Source organism: Xiphophorus couchianus, chromosome 14, assembly GCF_001444195.1.
Source record: "Xiphophorus couchianus chromosome 14, X_couchianus-1.0, whole genome shotgun sequence".
Taxonomy (NCBI): Eukaryota; Metazoa; Chordata; class Actinopteri; order Cyprinodontiformes; family Poeciliidae; genus Xiphophorus; species Xiphophorus couchianus.
Genome location: NC_040241.1, coordinates 939,955 through 958,811, shown reverse-complemented (window position 1 = coordinate 958,811; position 18,857 = coordinate 939,955). Strand labels below are relative to the sequence as shown.

The 18,857-nt window shown below is 40.8% G+C and overlaps 1 protein-coding gene across 7 annotated transcripts in view; it reads right to left on the bottom strand.

The window, feature by feature from the left end:
* The window catches only part of camk2d1 (calcium/calmodulin-dependent protein kinase (CaM kinase) II delta 1), a 127,816-nt gene that overhangs the window by 55,116 nt on the left and 53,843 nt on the right, over positions 1–18,857 (bottom strand). For all 7 annotated transcript variants that reach the window (XM_028037815.1, XM_028037818.1, XM_028037820.1 and 4 more), the window contains 5 exons: positions 17,849–17,914; positions 13,761–13,833; positions 8,632–8,734; positions 6,622–6,705; positions 5,182–5,276 (listed from right to left, as the gene is read on the bottom strand). In XM_028037815.1, coding sequence (XP_027893616.1) covers positions 5,182–5,276; positions 6,622–6,705; positions 8,632–8,734; positions 13,761–13,833; positions 17,849–17,914 — 421 coding nt within the window. The remainder of the gene's footprint in view (positions 1–5,181; positions 5,277–6,621; positions 6,706–8,631; positions 8,735–13,760; positions 13,834–17,848; positions 17,915–18,857) is intronic.

Below are 18,857 nucleotides of genomic sequence, written 5' to 3'. Positions count from 1 at the left end.
AACTGAAGAGCTGATGGGTCACCCGTTTGGCCGACCATGACATCTTCCACACTTTTCCTGAACGTTGCGCTAAGACTCCAGTTTAAACACTTAAACTTAGCCAAAAGAGTAGAAATCGCGCAAACATCGTTGTTTCACCTCCTGCAAGTGCCACCTAAACCCGATTATGGATAAATCTCCTCAAGGCAAGTTAGGTCTTATTCCCCAGGCTAAAACTCTCATCACTTTATGTGAGGAGCTGAACTATGTGGATGTATTAGATGTTCTCTACACAACATTTGGTAGAGAAAGAATTCACATTTTTCTCCAAAGTGCATTCGTGCTATACAGTATATATTAGTGGGAGTGACGAACAGCCTTAAGAAGAACTGTGAAAAACACTTTACATTACAGGATGCATTACAGGAATGGCCAAGATGGCGCCAATGTATTCGGCACGCCGTCCGACTCGCTCTCTCTACTTTATTTTTACTCTTTTTGCTCTATTTGTACATGTATGCTGTTAAGGTTCTAGTGGCTTAATTGTTTATGACCGTCAAGCACTTCTGGACATTAAAACTTCGGTAGATCTACAACTTGGATATGGTCTGGGTCCAAGAAACCGAGGTTTCCAGTTCCTCACTGACATCCCTAATGAGCTGCTGAGTTTTCCACATCTGATTCCGGAAAGGCATTTCCGTCGAAGACGTGGTAAACGTGGAGGACTGGCGGTGAGGATTAAAGCCTATTTGGCATTTCTTCGCCGTCGAGGCGGCTCTCCTCGACTGGGATGGTGTCCTCGTTTCCTGAATGTAGGACGCCGCTGTATTCGCCTTGTTGTTCCCGGGCTGTGCTGCTATCGGATGGACGTGGTGGAGTTTTTCTGTCATTGACGGTTTCGGGATCAAAAGAGGAATGTGGATTATGGAAACCTAAAGCGGTTGAACTATGTTATGCCTTCAACTTGTGCTGCTGCACCATCAACCATCTGCCTGGCTTTGCTTAATGGTAGGTCTTTAGCTAATAAGACCTTCGTGCTACATGACCTGTTTACTTCTCGGGATTTGGATTTTTTATTCATCACAGAAACTTGGCTACAAGAAGGTCAGTTGTTCCCGTTTTCTGAACTTCTACCTCTGAACTGTGCTTTTATAAATGCTCCCCGGTTGACTGGCAAAGGTGGAGGTCTGGCTGCAATTTTTAAATCCAGTTTCCACTGTCAACAATCATCTATAAACTCATTTTCCAGTTTTGAGCTCAAAGTCTTTGAAGTGAAATTAACTGAACCAGTTCTGTGTGTGGTGGTCTACCGTCCTCCAAAGTTCAACAAGGATTTTATTCATGAATTCTCAGAACTTATGGCATGGATTACATTAGAGTATGATCATATTTTAATTACAGGTGATTTTAATATACATGTATGCTGCCCAGATAAACATCTGGTGAAGGACTTTTTGGACTTGATTGATTCATTCCATTTCACACAATCTGTGGTTGGGCCAACGCATTTAAACGGACATACTTTGGATCTGGTGCTATCACATGGTCTTTGTTTGGATATCATTGAAATCCTTCAGATATGCATTTCTGATCATTTGCCCATTTTATTTTCTATTAATATTTCATCTTCTGTGGATACAAATGACACTAAACCCATACTTTCTCGTACTATAAAGTCTTATGCTGCTCTTCAACTAAATGCAGTCCTTGCTAATACTACATAGAAGCTCTTATTCTAAATTTTAACACATGTTCAAATGCTCTAAATAGTATAGCTCCCTTGAAAACTATAAAAACTACAAAAAAGAAACTTTTAGAGCCGTGGCTTAATGAAACCACTGGTGGACTCAGGCAGGAATGTAGGCGAGCTGAGAGGAGGGGGAAAAGAGATAAATTGCAGGTTTCGTTTGACATTTTGAAAGACAGTTTATTTAATTATCAGAATAATGTCAAATTAGCTAAATCTAAATATTTTATTAATCTTGTAGCTTCAAATAGGCACAGGCCTCAAGTCCTTTGTAATGTCCTGGATAGGATTGTTAATCCCTCGATGACATCTGGCCCTTTAGCCTCTACTGAACTTTGTGAGGCTTTTTCTAAGTTTTTCAAAGAAACAAATTGTAGCTCTTAGAGGCTCAAATACCCTATTAGATTTAGATTCCCAAGAAATGCCACAATGCACAGCTGTTCTGGAGTATTTTCAGATAGTTTCTTTAGATGAACTGACCTCAATAATTAAGCATCTGCGGCCATCAAATTATCCTTTGAATTGTCTTCCTACTCATCTGATAAAATACATTTTTCTCACTTCTGGCCTATGTATCTTAATGGTGATAAATGCCTCATTGCAGTCAGGTTGTGTCCCATCAATACTTAAACATGCTGTGGTTAAACCCCTTCTTAAAAAACCTAATCTAGACTCAAGCGTACTAGCAAATTTTAGGCCCATTTTTTATCACCTGTGGATTTTAGCAAAAGTTAAATCTTATTTTTATTTTAAGGACTTTGAAGGACTTATCCATGCCTTCATTACATCTCGTTTGGATTATTGCAATTCATTATATAGAGGCCTGGATAAATTACAGATACAGCGACTTCAAATCATCCAGAACGGAGCAGCACAACTTCTTACAGGAACCAGGAAGCATGACCATATAAGGCCCATACTGGCCTCTTTACACTGGCTACCCGTCTTTTATCGAATAGATTTTAAGATTCTTTTATAAACTTATAAAGTTTTAAATGGATTAGCTCCCCATTATCTTCGGGACCTTTTAAAATTTCCGTCTGTGTCCAGAATCCTACGTTCAAATAATCAGCTATTACTGACAGTTCCTCGGACCCGACTTAAGAGGAAAGGAAATCGGGCTTTTTCTGTTGTTGCTCCTCTTCTATGGAACAATTTACCTTTCCAAATTAGATCTGCCCACAGCCTGGATCATTTTAAATCGCTTCTTAAAACTCATTTTTATTCTTTGGCATTTATTTGAAGTAGTGTTTTGATACTCTGTTTTTATCAATTTGTGTTATTGTCGTTCTTGTACAGCCCTTTGGTGCAGTTTTATACCTGCTTTTAAAGTGCTATATAAATAAGTTTGACATTGACTTACATTCTGTGCTAGGAAATGTTTCCTCTTGAACTGGATAAGAAATAAGGTTCCACCCAAAACACAATGGCAAAGGACTGCCCTTGAATATGTGTCATTGGACTTTCTAACTAGTAAATTGCACAATAGAGAAAATATGTTTCATAATATTTGGGACCCCTTTATACTACACTGGTCTAGATATTTCTGCTATTTTTTCATGTAGCCTTACATAATACACTGCTCAAAAAAATAAAGGGAACACTTAAACAACACAATATAACTCCAAGTAAATCAAACTTCTGTGAAATCAAACTGTCCACTTAGGAAGCAACACTGATTGACAATCAATTTCACCTGCTGTTGTGCAAATGGACTAGACAACAGGTGGAAATTATTGGCTATTAGCAAGACACACTCAATAAAGGAGTGGTTCTGCAGTTGGGACCACAGACCACTTCTCAGTACCTATGCTGTCTGGCTGATGTTTTGGTCAGTTTTGAATGTTGGTGGTGCTTTCACACTCGTGGTAGCATGAGACGGACTCCACAACCCACACAAGTGGCTCAGGTAGTGCAGCTCATCCAGGATGGCACATCAATGCGAGCTGTGGCAAGGTTTGCTGTGTCTGTCAGCGTAGTGTCCAGAGGCTGGAGGCGCTACCAGGAGACAGGCCAGTACACCAGGAGACGTGGAGGAGGCCGTAGGAGGGCAACAACCCAGCAGCAGGACCGCTACCTCCGCCTTTGTGCAAGAAGGAACAGGAGGAGCACTGCCAGAGCCCTGCAAAATGACCTCCAGCAGGCCACAAATGTGCATGTGTCTGCACAAATGGTTAGAAACCGACTCCATGAGGTTGGTATGAGGGCCCGATGTCCACAGATGGGGGTTGTGCTCACAGCCCAACACCGTGCAGGACGCTTGGCATTTGCCAGAGAACACCAGGATTGGCAAATTCGCCACTGGCGCCTTGTGCTCTTCACAGATGAAAGCAGGTTCACACTGAGCACATGTGACAGACGTGACAGAGTCTGGAGACGCTGTGGAGAGCGGTCTGCTGCCTGCAACATCCTTCAGCATGACCGGTTTGGCAGTGGGTCAGTAATGGTGTGGGGTGGCATTTCTTTGGAGGGCCGCACAGCCCTCCATGTGCTCACCAGAGGTAGCCTGACTGCCATTAGGTACCGAGATGAGATCCTCAGACCCCTTGTGAGGCCATATGCTGGTGCGGTTGGCCCTGGGTTCCTCCTAATGCAGGACAATGCTGGACCTCATGTGGCTGGAGTGTGTCAGCAGTTCCTGCAAGATGAAGGCATTGAAGCTATGGACTGGCCAGCCCGTTCCCCAGACCTGAATCAGATTGAGCACATCTGGGACATCATGTCTCGCTCCATCCACCAACGTCACGTTGCACCACAGACTGTCCAGGAGTTGGCGGATGCTTTAGTCCAGGTCTGGGAGGAGATCCCTCAGGAGACCATCCGCCACCTCATCAGGAGCATGCCCAGGCGTTGTAGGGAGGTCATACAGGCACGTGGAGGCCACACACAATACTGAGCCTCATTTTGACTTGTTTTAAGGACATTACATTAAAGTTGGATCAGCGTGTAGTGTTATTTCACTTTAATTTTGTGTGTGGCTCCAAATTCAGGCCTCCATTGGTTATTAAATTTGATTTCCATTGATGATTTTTGTGTGATTTTGTTGTCAGCACATGCAACTTTGTACAGAACAAAGTATTCAATGAGAATATTTCTTTCATTCAGATCTAGGATGTGTTATTTGAGTGTTTCCTTTATTTTTTTGAGCAGTGTATATTGCAATAATGTGTCTTCATTTCTTTCCTTTTTTTTTGTCCTAGCCGGGGTAATGTTAATGTTGATGTTACTGTATGGTTGCTTGTTTGTCTGTATTAAAATAAAGAAATAACTAATGTTGGAAAAAAAATCCTCCTTTAGATCAACTTCCTTTCAGGCCGTGACTCAACATCACTGACTGGCAGCTGGCCCTGAAATATTTAGGCTGAGAGGAAGAACATGATGCAGTCTGGGCTCTGGACCTCGACTTGGCTATTACAATACACACAAGCACACACACTCCTCAGAGTAAAACTCACATCATAAGCTCCAGCTTTAATCTGCTGGTACAGTCTATGCTGGTCCTCATCCCAGAATGGAGGGTATCCTACCAGCAGAATATAGAGGATCACTCCTAAAAACACAAAAATAAACAAGATAGTGGAAACAGAGCTTTAGAACCATGATAATCTGCACATGAAAGCATAAATTAAAAGTATGTCAGGATGCAGTAAAGGAGACTTCACTGCATGCAAAATTAGAAGGTAACAAGAAAAAAACAAATCATACATAATTCATGTTCAAAAGTGTATTTTATTGCAGAATTGTTCATATTTTTGCTTATTATTTGATCCCTTGATGTTTGCACACAAAGTGCTAATTATTGAGTAGCCATAGTGAAAGGAACCAAGCAGGAAACAGCTGAACGGTGTATAATCAAAGGGCAAAGGCGCTCAATGATTGTGTTTGCTGGTGCTACCTGGAGTGATGTTTCTGATTGGTCAGCTGATTGTCGGGAAAAGATGAAAGGCTATTGATGCTGTGGATTCAGTTGGTCAGCACAAGTGTGTCCAAGGGTGTGAGTGAGTGAGTGAGTGAGTGAGTGAGTGAGTGAGTGAGTGAGTGAGTGAGAGGTAGATCTCAGGCCCAGGAAGGCTGACCCATCAGACTTGTGTGAAGCAGCTGTCAACACCCATTAATTCAAGAGCTTATTGGGCATACACACACATACACACTCCCACCCGCGCATGCACACACGCAAACCTACAGAGCAGAAAGAAACTGTGGATATGAGCAACTACTCTAAATGTAATGCTCATTCAACCTAATTTATGAACATATTTATTGTGATATTTGCATTCAGCTGTCCAACACATTCAATGGCCAACCCAGTCATCTGCTGTTCCACTGCAATACATTAACTGTGTTGTATCTTTGAAACTGTAAATCATGGAAATTATTGCAGTGATAATGCACGACCACCTTCTAATCCGGATACAGCTGCATTTTATCATTACAGTGCAGAAAATCTCAGTTGTATTTAATGTGCTGGTGGTAAAAGCCATTTACTGTCAATGGCTACTTTCACACACCAGCTGCTCTTGATGTTCAATTCCACATATTTGCTGAAATATTATTTTCTGTTTGGTTGTTTATACTTGAATGATGGGACTGCAATTAAACTTTTGTGAGAACAGCTTACACCCCCAAAGCGATTCACGTGGTCAGAAGAACAGACATAACAGACATACAGAAGCAGGACCGGCCCAAAGCATAAGTAAACTAAGCAGTAGCTTAGGGCTCCAGGGGCCACTAGGGAGCCAAGTGGAATTGATTTTTTTATTATTACTTTTTTTTAGTAATGATATGATTCTATTACACACAATTTTACTATAAAGTTGTATATATGTCGGGATGTGCATGCGTGTGTGTGGGTGTGTTTTCCTAAATACAGTAGTGAAATGTGCAGAAAACCTTACCACAGGCCCACATATCCACAGGCTTGCTATATGGATCTTTCCTCAGGACCTCTGGAGACAAATACCCTGGTGTACCAGCAAAACCTGAAATAGACAAACACACACACACATTAACATTAAACTGGGCCATCTGCTATGTGAGAAAGTACATTAAAAACTTCTCAGTAACAAGTAGTTCACAGTACCCAGGGATTAGGGTTAGGGTTAACCTGGCTTTACAAACTTGTAAAGCCAGGTTTGTAAGTGGAAGTCAACAAGCTGGAAGAAAGGAAAACACTTAGCACAATGTAGAGCCCTTGGCTCAGCATCAGTACCATGCAGTCTAATTTTAAACTGGACTCAGCGTACCGTCACTCAAAGAGAAAAAACACAACTTACAGTAAAGTCAGAACACAACACGAAATGGTTCCAGTTAGAAACTGGTGCTCAGGGATTGGACTAATTATTTCTCTGGTCTACAGGGAATGGGGAGAGAGAAATCAGTCTGAAATGAAGCCAAGAGGAATCTGAGATGAGAGTCAGGAGCTGTGGCACACCTAAGCCCTTCAGAAAGCTTAATAAACTAATACAGTGGTATAGGAATAAGCCAAGAACTGGCATAGATTGCTATCAAAAGCATCTGATGGAGGAAAACCAGATACTTTCTCATATGTGCAGTGTTGATGTACAATGCCATGTCCATGTGCCCATGACGATGCTGATCATTCCCACATATTCAAATCCACCTAATTCCTGGTGGTGATGCTGTTGGATTGATTTTTTATTTTTTTTGCAACTTCCTGTGATCAATCTGAGGTTATTTTTATAACTACTCTTATGTAGCAAGTTCTCTTTTTTCAATAACTGATTTCTGTTACATCAAGTTTCTTCATTTTTACCTGGTTTCAATAATCTACCAACGTCCTTTAAATAGTCAACATTATGCATTTCCCAGGCACATAATGTCGTTTTATAGCATTACATCAAGTAACTGTTACCTTCAGTTGTTATAAAACTGCTATATATAACAAATATGACTTAAAAAAAATTGACTTCAAACTTGAACACCTTGAAATTGGGCTTCTGTCTCTTTAAAAACTCCTGCTCTTTTTGAAACCCTGCCTTCAGGAAATCATCACAACATGGCTCCTCTATTAACCTTTTAATGTCTTTTTACCAGCGTTGCATTGAAAAGTAGCTCGTATATGGAGCTCAGCAGGTGTTTGCCAGCAGCATTTGGCAAACACCTGGTGGAACTGAAGGAGTTGCAGCGGAGGGCTGCTCTGAGAGGCGGAAGCTCGGAAACTGTAGCTTTGAGGAGGAGCTGCTCCTTGAAGGTGGAGCTAGGTCCAATTGGTGTTTTGCATTCCCACATGCAAAAACATGTGGGAATATTTTGGGAGTTGAATGATTGTCATGAAGATTAAAGGATTTCTCAAACATGCATGAAAGAATTAAGGCAACACTTCAGTTATGTTTATGATGAAGGGATAACATTATAGCATGATGTAAAGCTCAAAAGAGTTGATTTTATATAATACTGAAAAATCCTCAACCAATGTCTTTGTCGTGCTGCTACTCAGGCTTTCAATGAGAAACCTAGGTAATTTTTCAGGCCGTCCTCCCAATGTATAGAAGAAGAAAGCTTGGATGTGACTATATTATTCTGTTTAAGATATAAAAGGTTCCATCTGTACATTTTCTGCAAGAGACCTTGTTTGTACGTGCAAGAAGTCATACACATAACTTCAGCAAAGTTAATAATATGAATAAGATGGATCTTTCTAACAAACGGTTTTCACTGAGAGATGTACAGTCTTCTCTACTTTTGGTGCTTACTGTCCCTCAGGAACTAAGTTTGTAAATGTGGTTAGCAACTATTTAATTCAAAGTGGATTTCATCTAAATTTCCTGATGGTTTTCTTGGACTGAGAGGTATGATTAATTTAACTGCATAGATATGTGGAAGAAGCAGGAAAAAAATAAGTACTACCGATCTCACTCAAATAAAAAAAAAAAGCTTGTACTTACCAAACCATGCCTGCTGGTCTCCCTGCACTTCTATAGCCAGGCCAAAATCAGCCAGCTTAACCGCTGCTCCCTTCAGCTTGCTGGCTAGCAGCAGGTTCTCTGGCTTGGATTGGAGAAAAAATAATATACCTTTAGTATTTCACAGCAGCACAGTCATGTAACAATAAGTTCAAAAGTTGAAACCAAAGGTAAAGGTGGAAAAGTTGTGAAGGGTTTCCCCCAGTGTATTATAAGCCAGGCGTTGGTGCCACGACCACTAGGTTTAGTAAGTTTTCTGGGGGAAACCCTGCTATCGTTTCATGAAACACTAAAGTTAGAGCTCAACTGAACTAGAATCCAAACTGCTAAACAACCAACTCATGCCTCAGAGTCATAAGTTGACTTCAGTAAGGGGACGTGAGTGTTGGACCCAAACAGCTGGGTGGGGAGATGCTGATGGATCCTGCTTAAACAAACAGAAGCAGATACTTGGAAGAATGTGACTAATGCTGAGATGGAAAATGCTTCAGAGAAGGTGAATCACACACTTTGACATTTACAAAAAAAAAAGTGCAATTTCTGGTATGTTTACAGACAGTAACAACAAAGGAAGAAAGTGATCATCTACTCCCATTCATTTATTCAATAAATGTTCAGAAATGAAGGTTTGACATTAAGTTCTTCACATAAATGAGTTATATGGAGGACGAGTAGGTATGGATGGTGAATCTGAGAGAAAGTTGATAACATGACTTGTTTTTCATCTACAGCAGCAATCACTGTTAAACCAGCAGGACGCTGGTCCCAAAACTAAGAAAACATTTCAATGATATGCAGGATATGGTTTCAGCTCATATCACTCTTCCTGCTAGCTGCTGAAATGGAGTTGGGTCCAATACGAAAAACCCATCCATCCATCCACTTCCGCTTAACCGGGGTCGGGTCGCGGGGGTAGCAGCTTCAGAAGGGAGGCCCAGACTTCCCTCTCCCCGGCCACTTCTTCCAGCTCTTCCGGGGGAATCCCGAGGCGTTCCCAGGCCAGCCGAGAGACATAGTCCCTCCAGCGTGTCCTGGGTCTTCCCCGGGGCCTCCTCCCGGTGGGACGTGCCCGGAACACCTCACCAGGGAGGCGTCCAGGAGGCATTCTGACCAGATGCCCGAGCCACCTCAACTGGCTCCTCTCGATGTGAAGGAGCAGCGGCTCTACTCTGAGTCCCTCCCGAATGGCTGAGCTTCTCACCCTATACTAAAATACGAAAAACCATACCAGGCATACTGAATGAAGAGCTGAATGCCCAGCACACACTGCGTTCTTTGAAGGTTGGAGTTGGATTAAGGTGAAAACATAAGATGATGCTCTCTGGAATGACCTGCTCCATAGTAGGGGTGCACTGATGAAGCAGCCGGCCAATAAATTGGTCCCAATTTCCTTAGTTTTGGGTTATCGGCCTAAACTTGCATGAAAATTTTATCTTATCCACCAATCTACTCTACTTCCATAAGGGACTGAAAATCAGTTAATGTCCCCTTGTAAGAGTGGGTTGACCCACCAAATTACGTCTGTATATGTGGTTAACAATAGTCACCCCACCCCTCAAAGTGCTTCACACTACATTTTAGTCATTCACTCATTCATGCACACACTGATGATGATAAGCTACAAGCCTGCAGTCTGACAGACGTGAGACTGCCAAGCACAGTCGCCACTGGGTCCTCTGGCTTCCACAAGCAAGCGAGGTGGGTGAAGTGTCTTGCCCAAGGACACAACGACAGAGGCAGGTGTCGAACCAGAAACCTGTCGATAGCAGGGCGAACTCCTACCACCGTCGATGAAATATGGTAAATGGTGGTAAAGGGCTTTGTACTTGTATAGCGCTTGTTGTTGCGCAACACCCCCCCCCCTCCTTTCTGTCTCTACTCTCTCACTCTCGTACTTCCTCTTCTGAGAGGGGAGATGTGCTACCAGCTCTCCGTCTAACGGGTCCGTTGAGTTTCCTAAATCTGCTGGGATTTACCCTGTCCAGAACTGAAGTAAACTCTGTTTAAGCTGGTTTCGAGAAACGATTCACCTGATTTTTGACGGCCTACATCCAGGTGTCCCACCCTTCTTCCCCCTGTGAATTAGCCAGACTGAGCAGCCTACAGCCAACTAGTTTCACAGAGCACACCTGTTAACGGTCGCTCCTTCTCTATTTTACAACTTGCATTTGTTATTGAACCAGGTAGGTTTTAGTGACTCGGACGAGTCCCAAGGATGTTGTTTTAAATATGGGCTACCAGCAACCTAAAAACATTTTCCACTTTTTCCTCTCCAGAATCAAACATCACAGCTATTTTACAACCATCAAAGAACTTTAAGGTGACTCATTAACTGAATGTCCACAACATCTTTTAGATTTTCTTTATGCTAAATATTGCTAAATAGTAAGGCATTTTTGCAAGGGTCAGTACAGCTTAATTCAGTAGCAGAAATAATAAAATAAGTAAAATCAGTCATCTAGTCTATCTTTCCCTACTGCTGACACTGAGAACTAAAAAAGGGAACCTTTGAGAGAGACGGACGGAGTTTGGCGTTTCGAACCCCAGACCTGGCCTGATGATGAAGAAGGTGCTGCAGCAGGAGGAGGAAGTTGATCAGCGAAGGCCGGGATCTCTGTAGGTCTGATGAGCTTCTTCTCCGCATGGATGCTGAGGTCACACAGGACTTGGTGCTGGCAGGAAAAAAGGCACCAGTTCTTCTTCTTTGTCTTTGGGGTCTGAACCCAGCCGATGAGAGAAGTGTGATTCGAAGCCACAGGTTGTGGGCCAGACGGGTTGGTCCCCATGAGCAGGACAGTCTTCAGCTCTGTGGCCCCGGCTCTTCTTCAGCTGCAGAGTTCTTTGTCCATCTCGATCTTGGCTCGAAGCTGCCCGGAGGATCCAACGAACGGTTCCTCTTTTGCACCCACCTTTTATAGGGTTTATCCACCCTTTTGGTGCGTTTTCATTGGCTGTCTGCTTAGACAGATGATCTCATATCCATCACTGTCTTACAGACATTATGTCCTGATGTCTGTGCTAATGTCTCAGGGTTGCTCAACCTCCTGTGTCCCTTGCCTGAAACGTTTACGTTGTTCAATCTGTTTCTAAATAAGGCGTTGATCATCTCTGCTCTCCTGTTAGTTCCCCTTTTTCCCTTATCCTTTCACCTTTCACCTACCATCTACCTCCAACATATCAGTGATGTTTAATTGCAGTTACACCTTTTTACACCATTTCAAGTTCAATGTCAAAATCACATTTATATCACATTTATTTTCTTTAGCTTCTCTGATTTAGCATTCATTTATAATTTTATAACTATAACTTATTAATTATATTTATTATAATCTTAATGTGAGTTATTACAGATGTTTTTCTGAAAAGAAACCAAGAATAATCCATGATTCTAATTATTTAATACCAAAGTTACAGTTACTTGTTTTTCTTGTAAGTGTTCTCACAAATGTATGTGTAAGTATTATTACAAGTAAACCAATATTAATATAAGTATTTTACTATGAATCTTATCAAATTACTCAAAATGTTTAGATTTCATTCTTTAAAACAAGGAATAGTCTCAGCTATTTTTATAAATCTGCAGGCTGGAAACTTACTTCCTCTTTTTCCAGGAAACCTGCTTTTCCTGTTTAATGACTCTCTCTGACTGACTATGATTTCTTATGATTAGATAGAGAAAAGTAGAATTAAAGCAAAGTTTGCATGAGACAAAAACAACACACACAACCAGATTTATTTTATTGACACTTAAGTCTACTGTTGGGCCTTGATGTCACTTGAGTGATTCATTTTAAAGATAACTTTATTTATTATTACTGTTAAACTAAAATCTCCAGCATGGGGAAGTGGGATGAGCTCGGATTTTCTTGACACGCTTTAGCAAGTCCAGAGGATCCCAAAGCAATTCACGCTACTAGATGGTAGCCACAGCTGCCTCACAATCGACATCAAAATAAGGCAACCAATTTGGCTTTAGCACATTTTGCTATGCAGAGGAGCTCATGGATGTGACTATATTATTCACATCCATGAATAATATAATATCACTAATCCTTTGAGGCTTTAAAACAAACCATCATCAGCCCTACACCATAGTACTTCTCAGCTATTAAGTGCTTGTGCTGATAGGCTACTTTTGGTTTTTGTCATATTCAGCACATTCACAGTATTTGGAGCTCTGTACTTGGTTCCTAATAACACAAGGACAGACAAATACATATTAATGAAACCTATTGAAACATTTTCTGCCCTTAACAATACAGACAGCAGTTAAGATTTTAACTGTCTGAGTTGAAGCTCTTTCTTCATTCCTTTAGGTATATCTTTGGATCTCTAATATCCATTACTGACAAGAATTTAATGTGATAAAATGGAAACTAAGTGTCTCAATGTGTCCAGGTGATAGATGCTGAAAAACAGATTGAAAGGTTCCGTTCTAAGTCACTCCCATCATGGTTCATATTCTATTTAGGAACTTCTCTGGTATATCCATTTATTCTTTAAATGCCAAAGGGAATTATGGGGGTCAAAGGTCGGTCCTAATGTCTTGGGCCCTATTTCTTGGGTAAATGTAAGGTGTTACATTTAAGGTGTAAGGTGTTAATATGGGTAGAAATACAAACATGTGTGGGGGTGCGCGCGTGTGTGTTTTCCCCCTTATTTGTTGATGGGCTGATTTGTTTCGCTGTAGTTGTCTGTCTTAGAGTTTTGCCAACAAGCCATTGCAGCTGCCTGGCAACAGCCAATCAGGTCACTAAGAGGCAGCAGTCATGCAATGCAAAATGCAAGCTTATTATTGCTGAAAGTAAACAAAACCTTGTACACACACCTGCTGCATTTGGTTGCCAAATTAGATCTTTCTGACCAAACCACATTCAGAAACATCCACTTTAGAAATTTAGAAGAAAAAAAGTTGAATGTAACATAATTTTAATTCAGATTGTTCACAAGAAATGTATTCTAAATATACATCAGCTTAATTTCAAAACCAAATAGTTTGGCGATTAAGTTAGAAAAAGATGGTTTGGATGTAGAAGGGAAGAATCAGCCAAAAGTAGAACAAAAGGCAGAGTAAGGTCACAGAATAGGGATGTAAACATATGTCCACTTACCTTGAGGTCACGGTGAACCACACCCATCTGGTGGCAGTGGAGCACAGCCTCTAGGATCTGCTGGATGCAATGACTGCATGCAAACACCAGGGGGCCTCGGGTTAGTGACAAGCCCTTACATACTATACATGCCTGTGCTTGCTTTGACACATGGGCAGCTGCTGGCCGTGTTAGTGGTGAGCCTGTGCAGGAAGGTTAAGTCTGACTGACCACAAACAAGAGCCATTCATAAAAGTGATCTACATACTAAGCAGGATTCTGGAGACGTTTCTCTGTGGCTGTAATAGCTGAACTAACACAGCTGATTTTCTGCTCAGGTGTCAAAACAAAAGTGAGTTTCAACCCTGACCACCTGGAGGAAGGACCATGGAAGAGAGGAGGGAGACAGTGGTACACCTATTCCTGCTTCCCTTCTGTTCCCCCATAAATCTCTCTCTCCTTACAAAGATGTTAGTTTGAGCCACAATTTTATTAACACTGAAAATTATTTCCTCTGGTGCTAATGAAAACACTTAAAAAGTATTACGTTAACCAGTGGTGGGTGCTGCTAACTAAAAAGCTAGCTGTGCTAAACCTACAGAACTCATTATCAACATTAGTTTCACTAATGCTTAAGTGCTACGAAATGGTGTTTAGTGGAAGCTAATGCTAGCCAATTTCTGGTTCTGCTGGGGTTTGGTCATGTTGCTACATGCTGGTCCAGGAGGAGTGAATCCTGCAAGTTAATGACTCGATGCAACCAGCAGGGTTTCCCAAGAAGGAAAACTTTTTAAACTAATTTTAATCCTAAACAGAGCTTGACTGATAACTAGTATAAATTTGGAAAATATATATGATTTGACTTTTTTTGTTTGCAATGTCCCTTTTAATGGCATTTGTTGTGGATTGGTGCTATTTATATAAAGTGATGCTTTTGTTCCTCAGGTTTTCTGCTCATTATCATCATTCTCTCCTTATCACATTTAACATCAACAGCAGCATGCCGTGCAACCACAATAACCATCCCTCTATACACTTGAGATGCACTGATCCCGTATTAATATCTGTATCAGTCCAGACATTGAAAAAAAATTCAAAATCGTAATTGATGGCATAAATGTGATGCATACATGTGTGTAAAGGTCTTTAAAATGTATGGAATTTTTTTCAGTGTGCTTCAATACAACTTAAAATGTGAAAAAAAGCTTTTTATTACAGAAACATTATATTTTTAATTTATACAGCTATGTCACAATAACCCCTCATTACTGTTTGATACTATTAGGATGTTAAAACAGCAAGCTGTCCCTCCTCCTCTGCCTCATCACCTGGTTGGTCCCTGCCTGTGTCAGAGCGTGGCTTTAACATTGGGATACATGCATTATGTGCTCTGTATAAAATTGAAGCAAGCAATGATGATGTCTAGCGGGCTTAAAGCACTACTCCATCCATCACCTGTCTCCATCTTCCTGCCACAGGTGGACAGTGAGGCAATCTGGCAGGGCAGATGAGCAAGCGGCCAGGTTCAGGGTGTGCCACAGGCGACCCTCAGAGGAACAGTAATTGGTCAACTGATCAGGCACTTTAGAAGCAAGGCAAGGTGCCACAGGTGGGCAGAGTGGTCACTCACTGACCTTCAGGTCCCTGTGTACGATGCCATTTATGTGGCAATGATTTATACTTTCTAGAATCTGCTGTATGCAGTGACTGCAGAGGAGACAAAGACACCAGCCCAGAAGCAAAAAGGAGAATAAAAGGGAGAGTTTAGGTGACATCAGGCTGACAGAATAAAGAAGCACAGAAACCAGCACAGACAGTGAACAGTGCAGCTTTCAGTGGAACTGTTGGGACTGTGGCCCCAACATGCTTATTGTGGGGCTTAAATAAGAAAAATGTGTGACGTTTATGTTAAATATAGTTCACTTACAAGTGCAAATATATTTTATATAAATAAATAATCAAAACTGGCCTTTCCATTGATTTTCAAAGCAGATAAATATTTTAAGCATTTTCTCTCAGGCAGAAAGTCACTATTGTCTATTGAGGACAACATGCCATCTTGAACTGTACAGAACAAAAAACTATAATTATAAACAAAAAAAAGATTTTCCTGGTAGAAAAGAACTTTGTAATATGAATATTATAAAAATGGCTGTGTGGCCATTTATTTGCTCCACATTAAAAGATTTGGGTGGGAATTCATCATTTGCACAAGAGATGAGATGAGTGAGCTTTGTGAAGAGAATTGTTTTTTAAAAACACTTTAAGAAACACTTTTTCCCAGGGTTACTCAATACAGGTGGCTTTGAGGTAAGCAACAACCAGGTTAAGAAGTGAGAACACAAGGAGTTAGCAGCAAGATCGGTGGGATGATTATTTGTGAGTGTAAAGATTTTATGAAAAGAAAATGTGATCTCTCTCTTTCTCTCTCTCCATGTAAAAAGTATTACATCAAGACAGCGCTCAGAAAAAACTGCAAAATAACTGCAAGAAAATAAGGCCAAAAAATTTGAATATTTAGGTGAATTTGTAGATGTAGCGGTTTTCTGGAGCCAGGCCACTAGCTGCCTGCTTTACAGGTAATACATGAACTTACAACATGACATGCATGTTGTCATGACATGCATGTCATGACACAAAACAAACTGGCAGCTGTCATTTTTAAAACCTTTTAAATCAACTGAATCCACACCAAAACAGAATCTTATCAGATCACAGTTACTAAGGTCAGTAAAGGGCCATCATCTATTGATAGTGATAAACTCCAGAAAGCATCTGAAATGACTGAAATGACTAATCTACTAAGCTGAATCTGTTAGATTAGTGGTCCCCAACCACCGGGCCGCGGACCGGTACCGGGCTGCGCGAGAAATAATGAACTACTTCTGGATCTTTTATTATGAAAATCCTAAACCGGATTTTACCGGTTACGTCTTGCGCGTCAAAATTGAGCCAACTTGCAGCAGAATGAGTAACAAAACAACATCGGAGTACTGTGAACCCTCGCTATATCGCGGTTCATCTTTCACGGTCTCGCTGCTTCGCGGATTTGCATCGTGCATTGTGTTCTGCATGCTGATTGGCTAAACAGTCTCTCCGCTTCTTTTCTACCTGTGTGTCAACAACGTTGCGGTTTAATATGTAGACATACGTAAAACAGCTTGTCATATTTAACATAATCGATGGTGGCATGTCGGTTTATAAGAATCTTTTTCCCAGAAGAAAAAAGAGCGACAACAACTACCAATAACTATGTTCTTCTCTCGAAAAAACACACCTGCACCGCAGGCTTTAGAAGAAAAAAAAAAAAACGCTACAGAGCGGAGTCAGGATGCAGCGGCTCAGTCAGAAGAGCAGTGAAATACATGTGAGTCACTATTTTTTCCTACTGTACTTTATTTTTTTTCATAATCATTTTTTATTTTCTCCCGTTCTAATCCAATAACTCAGGTCGCGGTGGGGCGGCGCTGATCTCCGCAATTCGGGCACGGGAATCCGCCTTCAGTTCATATTAAAATTATTATTTTACAGTACAGTAGTTATTTGTAAAAAAAAAAAAAATAGTTTATACAGTACTTTTTATTTGTTAAACAAATGTTTGGGCCTGTAAAAAGGTTTTGTTCTTTGGTTTCAATGTATTGTGGAGTATTTTATTGTATAATAATTGTAAAAAAAAAAATAAAGGTTCCTACTTCGCGGATTTCGCCTATCGCAGGTTCTTTTTGGAACGTAACCCCCCGACTCGATACTTACGACGCGCGCACCCCCAGGCCCGCAGCAAAATTGCGAAGGGCTGACCGGTCCGCGCGACTAAAAAGGTTGGGGACCGCTGTGTTAGATCATCAGACCATAATCCAAAAATCACACCGAGAAGGAGAATAAAAGAGGACTGACCGTAACGAAAGAAGAGATTACTTTTGGCATTAAAAGTATATGAAACACATAGGAACAAAAATTCTTGTGATGTGTACAGTTTTTAATAATTCATACTGATACATCGGATTGTTCCATCTCTAAAGTTTGTGCTTCCATATGCTTTCAAGGTCCAAAGCATAACATGTCTCACCAACAAGTTATCCAAATATCATATGATCAAACTCAACACTGACCTGGCATCAGCTTCGCTGTAGTACTCCCTGGCAACAATGTCCTCAAACAGCTCTCCACCAGTGACTCTGGTGGCAAGAAAACATGTGACATAGTTTGATAAAGAGTAAAATTAGATGGTTTTTCCAATATCTGCAGAAGAAAAAAAACACATTTTATCAAATTCTACATCCAAACTGATTCTGTGCTGAAATTAGGAGTGCACAAATACATTGGCCCAGATTTCCTTCATTTTGAAAGATTGACAAATGGCCTACCAATCTCATCTCTCTCAAAGGCAGGCCCGGCAGCATGGGCGAGCACTGGGGGGCATCGCCCACCCATAGAGTCAGCCATGCACTGGAAGTTGTTTTTTCTTTTTTTTTTCCTCAGAGTGTCTAGCTGTCCAACTTTCTGTTATTCCTATCTCAATTTCATACAATAGGGGTTCCCACACCACCTTTATATATATATATATATATATATATATATATATATAGTATATATACATTCAGCCGTTACAGTTTAATCCATTTTTAACATGTCATGTCATGTTTTTTCAAGCCGCTTTTAAATGTAACATGAGCGCCAAGACGCTCGGTCTGGTTTTGCACCTGTGCAGCAGCGACAAAACATGCTGCTGCTGTGCAGAGCTGTTCAGGTGTGTGTTAGAATCATGGCAGCAAACCAACAAAAACAACAAAAGGCAAATAAATTTGTACAGTTTTCCCCCCTAAGCTAACAGAGTGAGTTGAGTAATGCTGTTGGATGCAGGTAATGTTATTTAAATGATGACTAGCTGATGCCAATATATCACGTTAAGTTTCTTAATAAGAATAGGCTACTAGCATAGTTGCTATCTATGTTCAAAAGTGAGTAGGGCTGGTTACATTCACATGAGTAACTTTTTGGGAAAAACTGTACTTATATGAGTAGTTTTACAGTACTGTACTTTTTTCTTTTAATTGAATAATATTATTATTGCTGCTCTTACTTGAGTAGATTGATTTTAAAAATGACTTCAGAAATTAG